General features: G+C 35.9%; 2 protein-coding genes across 3 annotated transcripts; one reads left to right on the forward strand and one right to left on the reverse strand.

Annotated features, from left to right (window-relative positions):
- Positions 1-647: 647 nt before the first annotated feature.
- Positions 648-15,211, reverse strand: LOC124636931. Of its 2 annotated transcripts, none has more exons than XM_047173216.1 (11): positions 14,911-15,211; positions 13,046-13,170; positions 12,737-12,788; positions 10,531-12,658; positions 10,149-10,302; positions 9,676-9,775; positions 8,188-8,349; positions 7,502-7,701; positions 5,657-5,820; positions 4,917-5,136; positions 648-4,424 (listed from the first exon to the last, which is right to left on the reverse strand). In XM_047173216.1, the coding sequence occupies exons 1-11, from the start codon at positions 14,963-14,965 to the stop codon at positions 4,092-4,094; spliced, it is 3,693 nt and encodes a 1,230-aa protein (XP_047029172.1). In that variant the 5' UTR covers positions 14,966-15,211; the 3' UTR covers positions 648-4,091. The 2 variants fall into 2 exon arrangements, with proteins under 2 accessions (XP_047029172.1, XP_047029171.1); XM_047173215.1 differs by having other exon boundaries at positions 14,905-15,211.
- A 273-nt stretch (positions 15,212-15,484) lies between these two features.
- Positions 15,485-20,065, forward strand: LOC124636980 (acyl-coenzyme A thioesterase 13-like). The gene is made up of 3 exons (XM_047173279.1): positions 15,485-15,611; positions 18,879-19,063; positions 19,294-20,065. The coding sequence occupies exons 1-3, from the start codon at positions 15,519-15,521 to the stop codon at positions 19,496-19,498; spliced, it is 483 nt and encodes a 160-aa protein (XP_047029235.1). The 5' UTR covers positions 15,485-15,518; the 3' UTR covers positions 19,499-20,065.
- Positions 20,066-20,435: the final 370 nt, after the last annotated feature.

A 20,435-nucleotide genomic window follows, 5' to 3' on the forward strand; every position in this document is an offset into this window, starting at 1 on the left:
AAAGTTTAATGACTTTTCCCAGGGTTTGATATCCCTCTGTTTTATATCCAGATACTAATCTAGGTTCTAGGATAGCTTTATTTTCTGCATAAGTTTATGATTCCACTTACCTCGTATAGGTATGTATGTGCATTTTAAGATGATTTTAAGGCACTAACTTTTCATATTGCTGCATAGGTAATTAGTAGCTCGCGTGCCACACGCAGGAATCTTAAGTCATCACAACTTCTAACTCATTTTATTACTTTTTAAGATCAAGAAATGATATAATTTACAATACAGCTACATTTCCTGCCATCTATTGGTAAATACTTGAAAATTTAAAATTAACGACATCTGCCGGATTTATTAAATAAGTCGAGATTACAAGTGTATAAAACTGCCAGTAGGTGGCATGGATACAAATAGTTTCATTGAATGACACGAGATGGAATATTTTTTAATCTGAGTTTATTTAGTGACACCGAATATATAATGGCGCTGCGTTAAAACTACATAATTATTATTATTCGCAGAACAGTGAAAGCTATTTAATGTGAAAAATATTGATATCTGTGAAAATCGTTTTTAATGAAAAATACTGGTAAGTAGTAAAACACATCCCTGCTGTAGATTACGAATAAAGGACACAAAATAAACAACCAAAATTACTTCTATCATTTTATTCATAGTTTACACATTACATGCCTATCTGACTCCTTAACAACGAAGATACAATGACAGAATAACAAAAAAAAACAAACATCAAAAAGAAATGCAACACAATACGACGCCACAAATGTACAGTAAGTATATAAAAAAATCTGATAAAAAAATGCACTTATAATCTAAAGGTCACTTGAAGACATTTTAAATTAATTTTGATTGGCACACACTAGCCCTTTGTTCTTCATCTAGAGACATATTTTTAGCACTTTCAAATATCGGCCAGTCACACTCACACTGTAGGAATATTTTCTATATTGTATGTAAGACTTATTAATTCAAAAACATTCAAAATCTTATATTATGTACATCCAGATTATAGAAGTTTATGTACAAGATTTATTTATTCTGTATGCTACATATTACATTTAAGTTTCTTAAAAGATTGTAAACATAAATGTATAGGATTTTGGCAAGTTCGGACCACGAAGTCCGTATATGTTATCTAGTCTATGGATATTTATGGTTATATTGATTGCATATTTCTAACATGTAGAGCAAATTAATTTGACTAACCGCGTAATTTGCGGATAATATTTGGCAAAATACAGATACTGATATATTAAAGCCCAAAATGAGGGCGTTATGTATATTCAATCTGTATTCTGTAGGTATGTAAGTATTTAAACATTAAATTACACTCGAAACATTCGCATGTACAGCCTTAGACTTATTATTAATAACACCATGATATAATAATTTTAATAGCTGTCAAAAATGAAGAACTAGTGTGTGCTCCATATTAGAAAAAAGAACACAAATACTATATGTACAACGTCAGATTGAATTATGTTAAATTTTCAACATTTATTTACTACATAATTCCAGTATTTTCCTTAATTTTACAACGACCATTCATACGAATTGCTCCCCTGTCGCAGAGATCATTAACAAGTGAAATTATCATCGATTTTTTGTTAATACATTAAAATATACACCATGTACTTCAAGATCAATTAATTAATAGTTGATAACAAATATATGCAAAAGAAAGCCTAATTTCCTTAGAAATAAAGGCTACTTTCCCATAAGTTTTGCAAGTGTTATATATAGTACATCAGATTTATACTAGATTTATACTTGCCTACTCAAACACTAGATCTTTTCATATAATCTCATTCATAGCCAGAATTCGAATTTGTGTACATATTTAGCATTTTCAACATTGAAAGAAATGAAATACATGGAATACAACACCGCCTTTTTACTTGTAAGTTGCCTCCACAAAAATGACTTAGTAAATTCAATAAGTTGTGAGAAGTTCTAAGAAGTTACTGTAAGCGAGTTACAAAGAGGTTTTACATTTGTAAATGTATCGTAAGTTAGTTACGTGAGCAAAACTTACAAGTATAAGGCTGGCCTTACTTTATGAGTGCTCTGAACATCGCGCGAGTCTGTGAGAAACCATTTTTGGGTATCAACGGGAGGCAAGCCAAGCCGCCATTGAGTTTGGCGCGAACTGTACCGACCCTTAATATATCTTACCATATTTACCAGATATACATAAAGGGATTAGATAAAATTTTATTATGTGCATTGAATATTTCGCTTGGTAACTAATTTAGTGTTGAAAAATGGGGAATGATTTATTTGAATGGAATGCTGGTAATTTTTTAAAATTACAAAATGGTTAAATTGAAGGGGTATCTTACAATCTCATTTCATGGTACTAATGTGGATAGATACTTTCAGTTCATCTGTATTCCAAGGTCTTCTACGTTGTTTGATAAGATCTCACACTACTTGCACACAATCAAATTTTACCCAAGCTATATTTGAACGACATCAAATATCTAATGAGAAAATTGATAAAATTAATGAACAGAATTTCAATTTAAATAAGAAATAAGCGGCCATTATTTTATAGAGCAATCTTAATTTCTAATTTTGTGACGCCCTATACATTTTTTTAAGTCAAACAAAAAAAATCAATCATAATTCTAAAAATAAAAGGAACAAATGTCAATTTTTATCAAAAATTAAGAAAAAGGTAATTATAATTGCAATGATTTTAATGACATACTTTGCTAGTCTTTACCACATAAAAGTTTTTAATACGATACTTTTACGAAGTTACTGAGTTTACAAAGTTAAACAAAAAAATAATTAAAAATAAATAACAAAAGACATGATCCTTATTATATTGTTCACGATAGTTATTCAAACGTAATATTAGCTCACTTTGGCTAAACATCGATTTTAAACCGACTACAATTTTAATTGATGACTTTATCAATACTATATTCACAGAAATGACAGTTTTATATAAACCCTTACAACTAAATGAGACCATATACAATTGAATACCAATTTAAATTCTATAAGACATACTTAGCCTTAGCTACCTATATTATCATTCTTTTAAAGTCAGAAAGTCTTTGAACTTTTTAGTGTTATTATAAATACCCGAATTTGCAACAATTTTGGCTACATTCCATTTTTACAGAATAACTTTATCTCTATACATGAAATATTTATTATAATGTAAGATGTGGAAACAACATTTTTAAACGAAAACACTTTTCCAGTCAGAAATAACTGTAGATTGACGATATTATACACATTAAGTAGAAAGTAAATATTTTGTATTAGATATTTATATATAAGTTTAGAAATCAGTCGCAATATCAACTTTTACGAAGTACTTAAAGAATTTATTTATCTTCATACGCTTAGATTAACCCATTGACTGGCGCTGCTTTTGCCTCAGGACTAATGCTTAGTTGAGGAATGCATTGGCATTCAAAGGGTTACTTAGCGATATACATTTGGCATTATAACCTTTCATTATGTAAAAATGCCTGAGCAACAATACTCAGATATTTTTGCCTTGTTCCAAAGTACTATAAGCCTATATATCGAGAACGAAATCTATTCAAAGATATTAGTTATAACTAACTATATAGAGTCACTGCACATTCCTTATAAACTATTAACACCAAGACCTTCATTTTAGAAAAATTCCCGAGTCCACTTCATCTGCTTCATCTTGCAGTCATTAACACTTACACATTTGTTTTAATAACCCACTAACCAGTGGTATAAGCAGGGCTCAAGGTTGCGAATAAAATATTTCTTTGATTAAATTTTGCTTACAAAAATAGCAACATATGAACATCTGGAGCTAAGCGAATAACTTTCATACTATATAACTTCTAAATTGTAAGCTTTACATTCGACAATACTATACAATGCTTCTGTAACGCTTAGCTAATATATAACCAATATAATTTGTACTTTATTGAATTTGACAACCGCTCACTGCATACACCACTGTAATTTAGTAGTTTTTTGTTTAATTCACTTCACTATCACTAAGCGTCACTATCGCGTCACCTCAAGTGTCAATTTTCACGTATAATGAGGATCTTTTTAAAGTCCCAGGATCATTCTGGCTCCGCGAACATAAATGAGAACTTTTCGTGGCTGGTGGGGACGATGACACGGGCCTCAATCAGGGACTGTACCACCCAGGTAGTAGACACAAGAGGGATATTATCTTGATTCGCTTTGTTTTGTACTTCATGTGGACAGTCCCACTCGGTGACGAGTGCTAGAGCCCCGGCCATGTTGAGGTCGTCCTCGTTGACGACGCGTGTGGTCGCCCCGGCGAGGGTGCACACACGTTCCCAGAATTTGACGAACGTGTCCTGGTCGCCGCACAGGAGGATGATCTTGTCTTTGAAGAATGTCGCGTTCCGTCTGCCTGATTGTGGTACCTGTGATGCAAGGAGGAATTACAGTTGCACATATTTGCTGGCAATTTTTATTTACAAAACCAATTGAACACATTACCTATACAAAAGTAAGCTTGAAAGTTACTATAAAATTATCAGATGTATTTTTTTAGAAGGTGTTTAATGATTCAATCTGATTATTTACTATAGATTTATACCAATACCTAATACATACCTATTATTTCGATGCGACATAGAGTAGACATACATTACAAGACCACCTTCGTTTTTCAAAGTATCCCAATCTAAATACCGCAAACCAAATCAAAATCAAAGTCAAAGTCAAAGTCAAATCATTTATTTCACTTAGGCCTTTACAAGCACTTGGAATGTCAAAATTATAACTAAGTTTGATTCTAGTTGCCCATTCCAATATAATCAAACGTCGTCATCCTCAGATCAACAGGAATAAAAGCTAATCACCACTTTTGCTCTAACCAGATTGACAATTTCACACTTCAAAAGTAAACTTACCCAGTTAATAAACCTCTGTTTCAGAATACTCCAGCCGGCAGGCAGAGCAAAAGAGTCGACATCACGCAGAGTGTTGTCTATGCAGCTCATGATGACCCAGCCGTGTGAAACGGAACGTATGTCGGCGGCCAAGCATTGTATGTACTTGGCAGTTAGGCAGGGACGAGGAGCGATTAGTTTGCAGACCGCATATTTGTTTTTTGGTACGTCGTCGAAGTGGCTGTAAGATAAAAGATTTTTTAAAAGTAAATAATGGGTATATTTGGAGTGCAATCAAATTGGATATTAGGTGGTATCATATTGACTTTATCATTTGGCAGGTTTTGATTAAATAACAGCAGCTAGGTATATACCGTACAAATAAACTTTTACAGTCCTTGAATCTATACTTATATTGAAAAACTAAAGAGTTGGTTTGCTTCCTTGAACGCGCTGACCTCAGGAAACTACTCTGGCCCGATTTGAAAATTATTTAAGTGTCAACTTGCCCATACATATTATCTAGGAATGAAGGATTTTAATCTGAGTTAAGTAAGAATAGTTTTCACAGGACGCAGGTGAAACTGCTGGCGGAAACTAGTACCTACATAACAAAAGGTTGCTGTATCCATACTGTGTTTTCTCCTCTATGTTTTAGTACATTTAAATATGCTGTCAAGTCATCTGCATCTATGATGTTGGATGTTTTATAGACATCGTCCAAAAAAAGACTTCATAAAACTACCCTTTTTTCCACATACCTATAGACAGTTCCTCCGCCAGCTTCGAGCTGTTCCTTCAAGCGTTCCTTGTTGAAGGGTCGGTCACAGAACTCCAGGTCTTCAGTGTCAGTACCCGCTACTGATGAGGTGGTCTCTCCATCCTCTTCAGAAGAGTAGTGGCGAGTGTCGTGGCTTTGAGTTGCCTGGTACGTAAGGCTGCCTTTTAAGTTCTGTCGTTTGGTAACCTCCCGCGATTTTTAAAAATATATATATATGCTATTTGAATCTTTTTGAATTTAGAATTCGAAAACAAAAGAATGTTTTTAAATAGGTCGAATAGTTTTATTGTATCGTCCATTCAAAGGTGACAGGTCGGTTGCAAAAATGGAAATGTGTAAGGAAAATTTGAGTGCGATAATTTTCTACAACTTTAAAAGGGGATTGTCGCGACTTCAGTACTAGAAAGAGATTAATTCTGTATTTAGTGATGTAGCACCATTCCTTAGGACCGCAGAACGCTGATATTTAGAATTTCAACCTGGGCACTCTAGCTTCAGTGACAAGCCTCGTGAAGGTCGTCCAAAAACCGCCATGATGCAAGTTTATATCGAGGCTGTGCGGCAGCTAATCCTCGCAGACGGACATGTAGCATATGGTGAAATAGAGGCATCCGTGGGCATTTCAGGGACCACAGTCAAAAATATCCTACACGAAGAACTTGGCGTAAGATAGATGATCTCTCCATGGATACCACATTTTCTTAGCGACGACCAAGAAACAGCCCTAGTAAGTTGGTGACGTCAAACTCTGCAGCGATTCGACCGAGGAGAGTCAAAGCAGGTCTATGATATAGTTAGTGATAACAAGTCCTGGATATACGCTTATGATCCGGATTCTAAGCAGCAGTCAGCTGTCTAGGTCTTCCAAGACGAGCCAAAACCGACCAAAGTCGTACGCTCGCAAAGCACTTAAAAAAAAAATGGTTGTCTCGTTTTTGGCAAAGGGTGATCGTGTCGCCACTATTGTACTAAAATATCGCGACATGGTTACCGCTGACTCGTATACCATTGTTTGTTTGCCAAAAGTCATCACCGAATTTAGAAAAAACTATCCAAGACTTCGAATGATACTGCACCATGACAATGCAAGTTCGCGCACCGCCCGCCAAACACCGATGTTTTTGAGTTCCCAAAATGTTGTAATATTGGATCATCCACCTTACAGCTGTAACTTAAGCACTAATGATTTTAATACATTAACCAAAATTAAGAAAATTCTTCGTGGACTACCTTTCAGCACACCTGAAGAAGCTGTTGACGTATACAAATCGGCCGTTTTGACTACCCCCACTTTGGAATGGAATAAATATTTAAAAACTGATTTGAATGCATGCAAAAGTGCATTAAATATCGCTAAGTATTCTTAAAAAAATAATAAACGGTAATAACCTATTGGATTATCTATACTTATTTCAAACGACACAACTTAAAAGGCAGCCCTCGTAAATAAATCCAATAGGAAATGTTAAGAGAAGAATTTTATTTAATTTTTAATTAAGTTTGCAATATAATTTTGATAAGATCAAAGTAGGTAAGTCATATTTGGTAACATGGTCATATTCGTTACGTAAGATACATGGTGGTCATATGGGTTTTGATACAAAACGAGTTAAAGTTAAGTAGGTATGTGCTTTTGACCTTTTCTTTGATAAATGTAGTTTGTTTTATTTAGGTATCAATTTTTTATTTTTTTACATGAAGCGTTTTATTGCATCTAAGTTCACATAGTCAGGTTTTGATTTATCGATCATCAAATGGCGTAAATTAATCGATTTGCGGCCCAATAATCGATGTCTAACATTCATATGTATATTTACAAGCTTACCTTATCAGTGGTAGTTCTGGTCCGCCTCGGCATTTCGGTGCAAGTGAGCAAGAAGTGCAGTCCGGCGAACAGTTTGCTATCCGCCTCAGGTATCGGCCCGAGCTTAGAGACTGTATCTTCGTCGTTCTCGAATTTAGTCAGTTTGGAGTTCTTCTTGCCTATTGTGTGTTTGGCAGCGCCTTTCAGTTGGAGAGGACCCGCTGAAAGGAAGAAGATTTTTATTTAATCTGTGGTGTACACTCAGTAACCAGTTGTGAGCTACTTTTTGTTCATGACAGTGAATGCTAAATAGTAATGTTGCTAAAAGTGGTTTATATTCACTTCAATGTACTCTATTTCTATTTTACATTTTTTTTGTAGATGAGGTAATAAAACCTTATTGAACTAGACAGGATAATCCTGCTTGAGAAGCACATAAAGCAACTGAGTGACGTTAGCAAGTTACGTACCTACCTGTCTTGTAATCTTGCGGCTGTTCACACTATTATATTTATCTGTTGATTTGTTTAACAGAATTTTATCCCATACACGTATGTGAATTATATATTTCTAGTAAGTAGGTAAAACCACAGATGGATAAAGTATTGGGAACGGCCATTCAAGAAATAGAGAACAATTTCTTTTTGTTACTAGTAACTATGCCTATTTCAGTAGGCCACATAAAATTTGAAGCCTTTATTAATCACCTTTAACGCCGTCGATCTTCCTGGGCGTCCGCTGCACCTCGGGCTCGACGCCGGCCACCTCCTCCAGGCGGGCGGGCGGCGCGGAGTTGCTGCTCTCGCTCACCGAGCTGCTCTCGCTGCCCAGCCGCTTGCGGGCCAGAGGGGTGCTCTTGGCTTTGGACCCTAAAGATAACAATTTATAAAATTAACTATGGTATCTACTCATTTACGGCGCTGCAAAATTACTAAGTACATAGTATAATACAAAGTCGTTTTTTCTGTACTTATATCCCTATGTCCCTTTGTGCGCTTAAATCTTCAAAACGCGGGCAAAGCAAAGAAAAAGCAATATTTTTAAGTCGTACCTACTTGGGTGGACGGCTACTACAGTACTAAATTCAAAATTATTTATTCAAACCCCAAAACTTCACCACTCTCTTTGCTTTGCTGCTTCAGCTAAGTATGTCTGTTGGCTTTGAAAAATAAATATCGGCCAAGCGCCGGATTTGTGGGCAAAGGGCTCGCAGAGTCTATAACTTTACTTGTTAATTAATTGGGTTAATTGGGGTAAACGAGTTCTAGAGTGGAGACCACGCCTCGGCAAACGTAGTGTAGGACGTCCTCAGGCACGGTGGAGTGATGACTTGCGCAAGACGGCTGGCAGGAGCTGGATGCGAGAAGCCGAAAATCGATCTCAGTGGCGTGCACTTGGAGAGGCCTATGTCCAGCAGTGGACTGCGATAGGCTGATGATGATGACTTGTTAATTATAACAGTTTACCTGATACTCAAGATTTCTTGCATACATAGGTATGTATGGGAAAAAATATTCAAATTCAACAGCTGAAATAGCTACTGTATCATAAATCATCAAACCACTTGACACTAACAAATCTACTAAAACATAGATATAAAGTTAGATATTTTCACTGATAACAGATAAATACTACAAATACCTACTCATGTATAGTATTTGCTACTTATCATCAAACACTTGAGATATGCATGTAACTGTACTTCAGAATGGTTGTTATATTGTGAACGCTATCAGAATAATTGACCTACACTATATAATACTATCATAGCTATAAATAAATATAAGTCACAATGCATTTTTTCAATAACAGAGTGCGGAAACAAAATGGGGAGAATAAAATTAAAAAAAAAATCTTAGCCCTAACTGTCCCAAGTTAGGATGTTAGTCAAGAAAAAAAGCATTTTTTTATTTTCGAGTTGCTGATCACCATTTAAAGAGTTTGCGGCTAAGTCACAACCGCGCGGATCTAACGATCATAAGGTTAAGCAACGCTTGGCGCGGTCGTTCTGTGGATTTGTGACCATCTTGTCAGTTCGAGTTCTTCCGTGTTTCGTAAGTCAGTTGAACATCTTTGGCAATCGTTATGGGAAGTCAGAAGCCAGAAAGTCTAGATAACCTGTCTTGCCAAGAAACGTGGAAACTGAGCCTGCTTTTTGCCGTTTTGTTTTACATAGTTAAGTTGTTATCACAAACCTGAGATGCCCGATGTGGAAGCTTTAGGACTCTTGGGCGAGGCGACACGTTTCCGCGCACTCGAGCTGCCCTTGTCGCGGCTGCGGGCACTGCGGGGACCCTATAAATAAAGGTAAATGTGAAAATAAACCATGTTACATTAATATAAATTATAGGGTCATGAAAGTATACGGCACATACTTCATGTACAGTATACAGTACAGTGCTATAAAGGCTAACGCAATTAATTCAACTTCATCCAATTGATGTTGACCCATTGCAAGAAGTCATCCTGGGACTTTTATTTAAAGAAATAAAAACATTATTTTTGACTACAGAAACACCCAGAATAATTTGCAGCCGTATTTATTTGTTCTGGCTAAGAACATGTCTACCCCGTTTAAACTTCCCTTGTTTATATATAACTGTGGCTAACCTCTGGACAAATCGAACCTCGTTTTAAGTTAGATACGTAAAGTTTACTATATAAATACCTGTATAATATTATCAAGGTCCAGTTCCCTGTTGTGCCTGCGACGCGGAGTTGCCGGCGCTGACGGTGATCGAGTGCGAGCTGACTCCTTGAGAGACCGCGCCTGGTCTTCCGTCAGGTAAAGCTCGCTAGCCGTCACCATTACCAGGGTATCGCTGAAATAAATATTATTTCTTTTAACATAATTATGTAATTGTTAATAATAAAATTATTAATTTATCACTAGTATTAATTTTCAAGCTTTTATTTAATTTTTTACCTAAAACGTAGGACTTTTTTACGCTGAATTATGCGAAGTCTTGAAAATAATCGAAATCGATAAATAAAGAAATAATTTCAAAGCCAAAAAATTACTACTAATTCTAGGAATATGAATAACTTACCCATCAGTAGTACATTTATAAGTGACAGTCCCACAATCATTTTCTTCAACTCCCAACACCAACCCAGGCTCATAGTTCTGTTCTTCATCAACCATAGCATACACCGACTGGCCTTCTAAAGGCAAGGTCTTCATATCACCGAAGATGATAAAATCATCTAACAAAACCTTACTTTGACCATCGTCGAATTTGATCAGGTATTTATTAGGCTCGGTAATCTCTAAAACTTTGCCAGAATAGTATCTTTTATCCACCCATTTGGCTAGTACAACTGTATCAGGGGCATACCCTGGGTACTCAGGCTTGACAACTGCTTTCTCTACCGGTGTAGCTGGTCTAGGCGAAGTCGGACGCCGTTTCGCCTTCAATTTGCTCAAAGATTTCGGCGTAGCAACCAAAGACGATAAAGGTTTCTCATCTTTAGGTGACTTCACGGGAGATTCTTTCCCATTTTCACCGTTAGTTGGCACCATTTCGGGAGAATTCATTCCGTGCATGTATTCTGGTTCTTCAGGTTGGGTTGGCAATAACGCTCGTTTAGTCTTCCCGGCTATGTGCCGTCGACCCCTAACTCGAGTTTTCTTTAACGAGCTTTTTGGAGTCGCCTTATCGCATTTGCTAACTTCTTCCGGACTCGCATTCCCATTGCTCATAGTACTGTCATTAGAAACCGATGTTTGGATGCCTACAGAAACTTTATCGTCACTCAGTCCTTCATCGACCGAAGTCTCCCTGATATGCGAGAATATGTCTTGTAGCTTCTTCATTAAGGCTTCGTATCCCTTAACAGATGTTGTTGGATTCGCAATAGATTTCCGCGGCGGTTGTGGTACTACGAAATTGCCATCGCTGGTTCGGTTACTGGATGTTGATGTCGAACTGACTGTTGACGCGAAAGAGGTTCTATTCGGTAAGTTTATCATTCCACCGCTGGTAACACTTGAAGGGGAGTTACTTACTGATACATCACCTAAGTAGGGGTCAATTGTGAACCTTTTGGAGATTCTCTGGTATTCTCTACACATGTCCATACCGAGATCGTTGTCTGTTCGAACAACGTAGAGGGAAAGAAATTCGTTATCCTCATTATGACTGATATGCACGTCAAACACTGGGATTTGAGGCGTATTGATTGGCAAAGAATGCCCATTTGCCAAAGGAGATATGGTTGACGGGGTAGCGTTGTTACTTGATCTGAAGGACTCATTCTTCCCTCGTTTGTTCTTCCCAGCGTTAAGTTTCGTCATATCAGGGGTACTGTCGCTATCTTCAGCACTAGTCATCTTGCCATCTAAAACCTCGGTTGGAGTGGACGAGTTTCCGTTGGAAAGTTTCGAAATTAACTTCGAAGCCATTGTAGGCATGGGTTCTGGACTCTCCAAGTTTAGTGAACCAACGCTATCAGTACTTTCCTGGTCCGTAGTTTTCCCTATATTGTAATCTTTCGGAACGATTTGAGAGAAGTTGCCTTGATCCGAGTACTTATATCCTTCACTTCTAGGTGCAGTTATTTTTCCAGGATTAATATCTTCTGTCCTATTCCTAACAAGCACTGGGTCGCTATTACTGGGTGTTTTTGGTTTATCGTTCACATTATCTGATTCTAATGACGGGGAAAGTTCTAGATGGAAACCTTGGGAGTCGTCTAGCTCCGAATTATCTTCAGCGATCGTTTCTGGAATTTTCAATGGAGGTATTTCTGAGACGAACTCTATGCTGGGACGAGAGCTCGAACTATCGGAGATAACTAGGACTTGTTTCGGTTCCACTTTGGCTAACTCAGGTTGTATTTTGCGGGGTGTTTTCCGGGACTTGGTGATGTCGACACTGGCTGGCCGGGATTTTGGGGTCTTTGGTGTTTTGGGTTTGGATAATTCCGCGCTGTTGCTGCGCTTGAGTCTCCTAGGGCTTGATCGAAGGGGGGTTCGGACGCGGGAGGTGGAGGGCAGCTCAAGGTCTTCGAGCTTGCGTTTGGGGGCGCTGGTGATTTCCGACACCTCATTGTCCAAGGTTTGGGTGGACACGGCGAATTCATCGTCAGTTAGCTCTAGTTTTTGGATCTTCGCGCTACTGTCTGAAGGGTCGTCTGACAGTTTCCTTTTAGGCTGCGCACAGGTTACAGGGTCGTCTGTAATTTTGTTTTTGTTAATTATATTTACCTAAGATTTAGATTTTTACTACATAGTGGAAGTTAGAGTAAACATACCATTCGCATCAGTTGAAATACCATTGGTGTCTTCAGTTGCACTGCTGACAGTCTGAAATTATCAAAACCTCATTGTATAATTTTCAAAATTTTATATTTTCTTAAAGTAATTACCTATCAACATAATAAATTATGCAGAATTAAATATAACCATAAGAACATATTTTGAAATGATCAGAAAAGGTAAGTAAGTAACGTATAGGAAGCAAAATAATATAAGTGAACTAAACAAAAAAAAAACATGTTTGAAATAACATGTGTAAAATTTACATTTTACACATGTTATTTCAAAGAAATTGGTGAACAAACCACAATATCATCATCGGGCTCATAAACAGGACTATCGGGGAACAGATTCTGTGAGTCATCAGTATTTTCCTTAGTTACCGGCGCGTCCCCTGCTGAATCCACTATTGGGACTTGGGGGACTGCTTCTGAAAAGTTAAATAAGTCTATTTAACATAGGGTACAATGATATTTGCACTGAGGCTAACAGACATACATAGTAAAATAACAGAACAAGAACAGAGACTGCAGGTACAGAATCAGTAAAAATTGGTTACTATTTTAAAATAATAAATAGAATAACAGATATTACTCATGGATTGTCTATCTATGTGGATGCTTATATTGTTTAATACTACATGAACAACCTAAATCTCATTCTTGATTTTAAGTCAAACACTTAATAAATCTAAACTTTAGATTCAGTAAAGTCTAAGTACAGATGGCGCATTACTCAGACCCAAAAAAAAGAGAAATATTGATTAAATATTTTCAATTTATATTTTCGTTGGTAAGTTAAATGAATATTTTCAGTTGCATAATATAGAGATTGCACTAGAAGAGAAATTAAACCAATATCAACTATTATTTCCTCATAAATAAATAATACTTTACATATTATTCAAATTACATGAATAAAAATTTTCAAGAAAAAAATATAAGGTGCAACAAAACATTCAAAACCGTTCAACGGTCATTTCGAATAAAAGTGCAAGTGGTTTTGTGAATCCGCTATCAAGAATATCAAGAGGCCCATATTTAAGCGATCGGCAAAACTCGTTCCAAACAAACAAGTTGCACTTGTCTGAAACCTAATCTAATGTCTTGTGTTTAGCAAGAAGTTTTTATTTTCAAGGTTGTACCTATTCAAATTTTTTTGGGCAATGCTTTTTTTAAAAAAATCTGTATGTTCCCTAGGGAGTGTGCAACAATGTAATGTAATAAAGTAAGTTGTAGACTTAAATGTTTTGGGAATTTGATAACAATGAATAAGACATGTTTTTAAACTAATATGGCAGTTATGGTAGTCAATGCATTCAAAAGTAATAAAGTATTTTTTTACAGATCAATAACTAGCTCGGACAGACTGGTCATGTAGGAATAATGTTATTTAAAATAAAAAAAACTTCAATATAACACTGCTTTTATAGTGGCAAGATCTAATATATAATGTCCATATTTCATTTAGTCATATTTGCTTTAGGATAGTTCTAGTGATGCCAATTTACATATTTTTACATAAAATTGGTCAGCGAATAGTCTGATATGCTTGTAATGAAACCTATAAGAATACACAATAAGTATGCAACCATATTTATGTTCTATATTTAAATGAAACTATGTTACAAATAAGAATACTTAAATGTATGTCATGATACTGGCACTTTAGACTCCAACTTTCATTATAACCTTAAAAATGTAAATATAAATAATTTACAATACAATTTCTTTTAGAAATACGCGTAGGTATTAAACAGAATCATTCGCACTACGAATATCCAAATCTACTCCTCGCAAGACATAACAAAAGCGACGATAAACGGAAACGTATTTGTAACTCAAAAATAGACACAAACCTTATTATTGATGTTTGTATTATAACCCGACCAAGAAATGTGGAACTATACTTTGGCGTGCAATAAATGCGTAAATCTATCACTATCGAATGTATTATGAATGTATTTATATGCACTTTCACAGATTATGGAACAATTTGCCATTGAACTATATTAAATATACGAAAAGATGTGAATAAAAGCCAACGAAAGCGATATTCTTATTGGATTGAAAGTTATATGAAACGTTTCAATTTTGGCAGGGTTATACGAACGAACGTCAAACATGAGCCTGAAAATAAAATGTAATTACTAAACGAATACTACCGTTACCTGACTCGAGTTGGTTACATTCCATTTCGACGATGTTATCCTTGATTTCTTCCATATTTTATTCAATCGAAATGAGGTAATTTATCCAAAAGTGGCGCGAGTTATCACCGTAACATCTGTCACTTAGATTACGTTGATTCTCCAAGCATTTCTATGTAGATCAATAAATATATAATTAACACAAGCCAATAACTGGAACTTATACACGTTAGGATTATAACAAAACGCGGGAAACTACGAGAAAAATAATATTTTTGTAAATTTTGCGAACAAACCGACTAAGCAGACCGCTCGCTTGTTGATACGGCCTGGGTTGCCAGAATGAAATTTCCTAATTTCTACCACAGTCTAAGTGTTTTTTTGAGTGTTTGGAATTAAGTTGCTGAAATAAAGATAGAAAATATAAAATTACCTACTGATTGATAATCAAAAGGAATTTATCTTGTGAATATAAATTGTTGCATTATTTGTGCATTGTTTCTTTATTCTTTTGAATATAAACGGTAGCAACACCAAAATGTTCGATTTGGACATTGGATAAAATTGCGCGAAAATGAAAATTCGATTCAATTCAGCTTATTATTTTACCTAAAGAAGTCCTTACAAAAATGGCAGCAAGTGGCAGAGCTTCCCGTCTTTTAAAAGCGATGGATCGTTTAGCTACAAAGACTACTTTTGATCACGGTACTGTGCTTAGCAAGGTATGTTCTAATTTTCTATTATTTATTATTTTCGTAATTATTATATCAATACTGATTGTCTGTGATTTTTACACTTATTAAATAGGTAGGTCTATTATGCTATACTTTTCAGTTGATAGGACCTATTTATTTAGCCATAGTCGTATTTTGTATTATTTCGGGTACAAAATCATAATTCATTATATCAATAAAATTAAATAATATCTTATCCGATATAAATCCAACGTAGTGTCATTAAGGTGTATGTGGAATTCAGTTCGCCGTCCGATAAAGCCCAGGGGCCCGATTCTCCTACTTTTACTTAAGCAACATACGATTCACGTTCGACTGCGATCCAATCCCGACTCGATTACGATTGAAACGTATGTGGCATTCCGCTATTTTTTCTTTAAAATAAACGTTTTTATCCTTTTCTGTCATTCAATAATGAATCATTTTGTCTTCAAATGAATAACTATTGCAATTATGATTGTAGAACAAACTACCGTATAGACCAAAATCACCAAAAAAGCAGACCAATCGCAAACCAATCGAATGTCATTGGAATAGGTACGATTGGTCTTATATTAGTAGCAGAATGCCCGATACGGTTAAAACTGCTATTGCGATCATATTGCGATTCGATTTCTCCTAAGTTAATACTAAGCTAAGTTAATAATATCAAAATCGAATCGCAATATGATCGCAATAGCAGTTTTAACCATATCGGGCATTCTGCTACTAATAAAAGACCAATCGTATTCGATTGACATTTGATCGGTGTGCGATTGGTCTGCTATTTTGGTGATTTTGGTCTATACGGTAGTTTGCTCTACAATCATAATTGCAATAGTTATTAATTTGAAGACAAAATGACAGTATGACCTACGAGCTTCTTTCTTTCGTCGAACGTGTGATTCCCGGGAACTACTCAGCTTCTCTTTTAATTAAAGCTATAGGCTAATTTTATCCGGGGTAAGTAGTTCCCCAGGGATATGGAACGTGGAAACAGCTCCTTTGACAAAAATGTTGTAAAACAAATTCAGAGTTATTAGAGTGACTTAGTCCTGGCTGGAATGTAGTAAATGCTTGGTTATATAATTCATAAAAACAAACAATAGTACCAAACTACCTAATGCTGTAGGTAAAACACACCGCAGATTAGTCTGATTGCCATCTGATAATGTCATTTGTGTATCTGTATAAGATAATCTGAAGGCAGTGTTTTTGGAAGGTCTTATAGTTGTCTTTAATGATGCTGATTTTGATCTTTAATGATGCCATTTATAGGCTATATTCTCGGTATGCTTCTGATTATTATGAGTTTCTTCCGCGGTTTAACCGATCTATCTAACTACTATATCTGTTATCAGAAGTGCGTTTACAGTATATACATGGCTAGTACGCAAGCATGTGAAACTAGTCGCGAATAGATTGGAATTCACTTTTTATACAAAGTCTTCCGATGTATACAGCAGCAGTACGCAAATACTCGCATATATTTTGTAGTGGCCAAAGTATCTTGCTTTGTTCCATAATATACAGTGCTAGTCCGCATGCAAACTAATCGTGTATACATTGGAATAGGCGCGAAAAACTTTACGATTCCAATCTATTCGCGAGCAGTTGCATGTTCGCCATTTTGATTAAAACACGACCTGGCATTTAATGTTAATTTAAATATTAATAATGCTCGTTCAATTAAAAAACATTGTATTAAAAATTGAAGTTAGTGACGAAAACGAATCGCTGCAAAACCGACTCCACGTAGTCTTGTCTGCCCTACCCCTAGAGTGCAATTCAAAACCGCGTAGGCGCGGTTTTAACGCCCGCCGACGCGGCTGAGGCTGGCCGGCAGAGCCGGCCAGCAAGCCGAAGCTGCGGTGGTGAGCGTGAAAACCATCTGCGACGATAAGCTCGCATGGGACCGCCGGAGCCCCGCAGCACCGGAGCCGTGACAGAAGCTATGCTTGCTGCATGTTGCTTGCTTACATTTTAAACGTACTGAGTTAAAAAAATAGAAGCTAATTAAATATATTTTATGATGTCATTTAATAGTATTTTAGAAGTTTACTGTTAGAATGCCTGCTACAAAAGATGCTAAAAAATAACCATCATGCTGAGTTGTATTTAGAGTGGTTTACTTAGAAGATAACTATAGTGGGTAAGATAGTATTATTTAGATGCTCGTTAATTGTGGCTGACTTAATAATTTAGAAGGCAACATACATTTTTGTTTAATTAGCATTTTTAATAAACAAACTCAGATTCAAAGCCATTTTTATTTAATGCTTTACCTAATATAAATTTTGTATAGTTAAATTTGACCGTGTATAAATTGGAATGATGCATGTGCATGTCTAAGCTACGAATTATACGCGAGCAGTACGCAAAATTCGTGTATACTTTGAAATCACAAATTAAAAAACAGCATTACAAAATATCAGCGAGCAGTTTCCTATGGATGCGTTTTGGCTATGTACACTCTGTAAATACGCATCAGAAGTCGTCTTAAATCTGTACCAAATCTTTGTGTAGCTTTTTTGCACTTACACTTTGTGATTTCATGTCTAAGCTCAAAGCTCAGTATATATAGCCTTACCGAGTCGAACCCGAAAAGCAGTTCAGAGTAGCTAAGGTTACTTTTGTAAACATAAAGCTCAATTTTGTTTTTCCTGTAAATAAGCAGTCTGGTGTTATTTTCGTTTACATTAATAGTTATTTTCATGCACCTATAATGAATTCATAAGTCAGAGACATTCTAGAAACTACAACAGTAGGTAAATGCTATGTCTAGACAGTCAAGAAGTATAATAGCAAAAATATTTATGAGACGCACAGACACGTGTTGCGGTCAAACTTATAAACACCATTCTTTTTGCGTCGAAAGTTAATGATGTATGTATATTCTCGTTGGTCTAGCTAGCTGTTGCATGTATTAAGTCTCGGGTTCGATCCCCGGAGCGGATCAAAATCTCTTTGTAGGTTTTAGAAACTTTCACAAAGCAGTCCGGAGCCTTGAAGTTGGTGACTGATACACCAGTGCATCGGAAAGTACATAAATGTCTTCAGTCATAATTTCTCTCCAGTCGTGTCAGATAACCTAACCATAGGGCCATGATAGTGAAAAGAACAGTGGGTGCACTTGTGACTGCGCAAATGCTTGTGCACTAAAATATCTCTTGCGAATTTGGCTAATTTCCTTATACGAGAACAGCAGCCGTAGGCGATAATCAGATAGGAGGACATTCATTACTGATGTTTGTAAAATGAAGATTAACATTTTAGGTAAAGCTGCAATCAGCTGAAAACGGGACATTCCAAGGCTCATTCACCGTGGACAAAACAATGTGCAACATGGCTGGATCTCTTCATGGAGGATACATAGCATCTGTCATTGACGTGTTGTCGTTTTATACACAACTCAGCAACACTGATAGCAAATTATCCTGGACAACCGGCATGAACGTTAAGTAGGTACCTAATTTTTGGTTACACTAGTAGGTACTAATAGTGTGACTGTAACTGATAGTGTTTTTACAATCGGTAATAAGTTTAATCTTATTACATATGGGGCAATATGAGAAACATCACCATACCTACGCCTGATAAAACTGCGAAAAAAGTAGCCAAACTATTGCAATTTTCATTGCATGCTGATCTCCAAATTACTTTTCACTTTACATTATTTAATTATTTACAGTTACGTTGGAACAGCATTTGACGGTGACAACGTGAAAGTAGAGACCAAAACTCTGAAAGTCGGCAGTTCTTCGGTCGTGGAAACTTTCTTTCATAATGAAAAAGGAAATCTCTTAGCGAAAGGTACAACAACGTTTTTGGCAGGTTCTGACAAATATCAAAAGTTAATCAAACTCTTGCTGGATTTTGATGTGAGTGAAAACTAATTAAGGGAACAACAAGGAACTGTTTTCCTTGTACTGTTCTTTTTTGTTGTAGATATACTTAATATGAATAAATAATTTCATAATACTATCCCCCGCATTAAGAGATTTAATGATTACTTAAGTCGCTCCTTAGTGACAAATTCTCATAGAAATTCTGCTCTAAGGAACAGCTTAAGTAACCATTAAATGTCTCTGAGTGTGTCCATATGTATTGGGGCCAGACATGTCTATAGGTAAAACAAATGACGTTATTTACCTTTGTTTGAAATAGACTTCCAAAATTTTGTCTAAAAATACGTTTCCACATTATATTCTGTAAGAAATTGTATAGATAATATAAATGTACCCAAAATATAATTATTGCAAAATGTTGAACAAAAATGTTTGAAATGGTGAGTCATAACTACCATTTCATTAATATTAATGGTGATAGCAACCCTGAGTCGTGATTGATTGTGTAACTTGCGTTAATTTCGCTATTAACTTTGGTATGATATTATTCTAGATGTATCAAGCTGTAGGTATACCTACCTATTAAATGTAAATGATAAATAACAGAAGCAGGTGCAAGTTTCTTTTCATTTATTTACCCTGATAATACCCACTCGCCGACAGGACAGTAATTCATATCATGGTAGGTACTTAAAATGCATGAAAAAACTGTTGCAATTTATTTTCAAAATTATGCAAAATAACTTTTTATAGGTACCAATTTATTATCACGTCATCTAAAATATTCGTGGGGTCAGTATTGCATTTTACCCATTATTTTTCTACCTTAAGCAAAAAAATGGATGCATAAGTTACCTACGCATACTACCACAGATTACCAAATAGTTTCCACTACTACCACCTAGTGCTCAGTTAGCGGACAATTACTACCAGCATCAAGATATTTTATACTAACCCACCCTGATAATTCCCTTTTTTTTAAAAG

This window comes from Helicoverpa zea, chromosome 15 (genome assembly GCF_022581195.2).
Source record: "Helicoverpa zea isolate HzStark_Cry1AcR chromosome 15, ilHelZeax1.1, whole genome shotgun sequence".
NCBI classification, from domain to species: domain Eukaryota; kingdom Metazoa; phylum Arthropoda; class Insecta; order Lepidoptera; family Noctuidae; genus Helicoverpa; species Helicoverpa zea.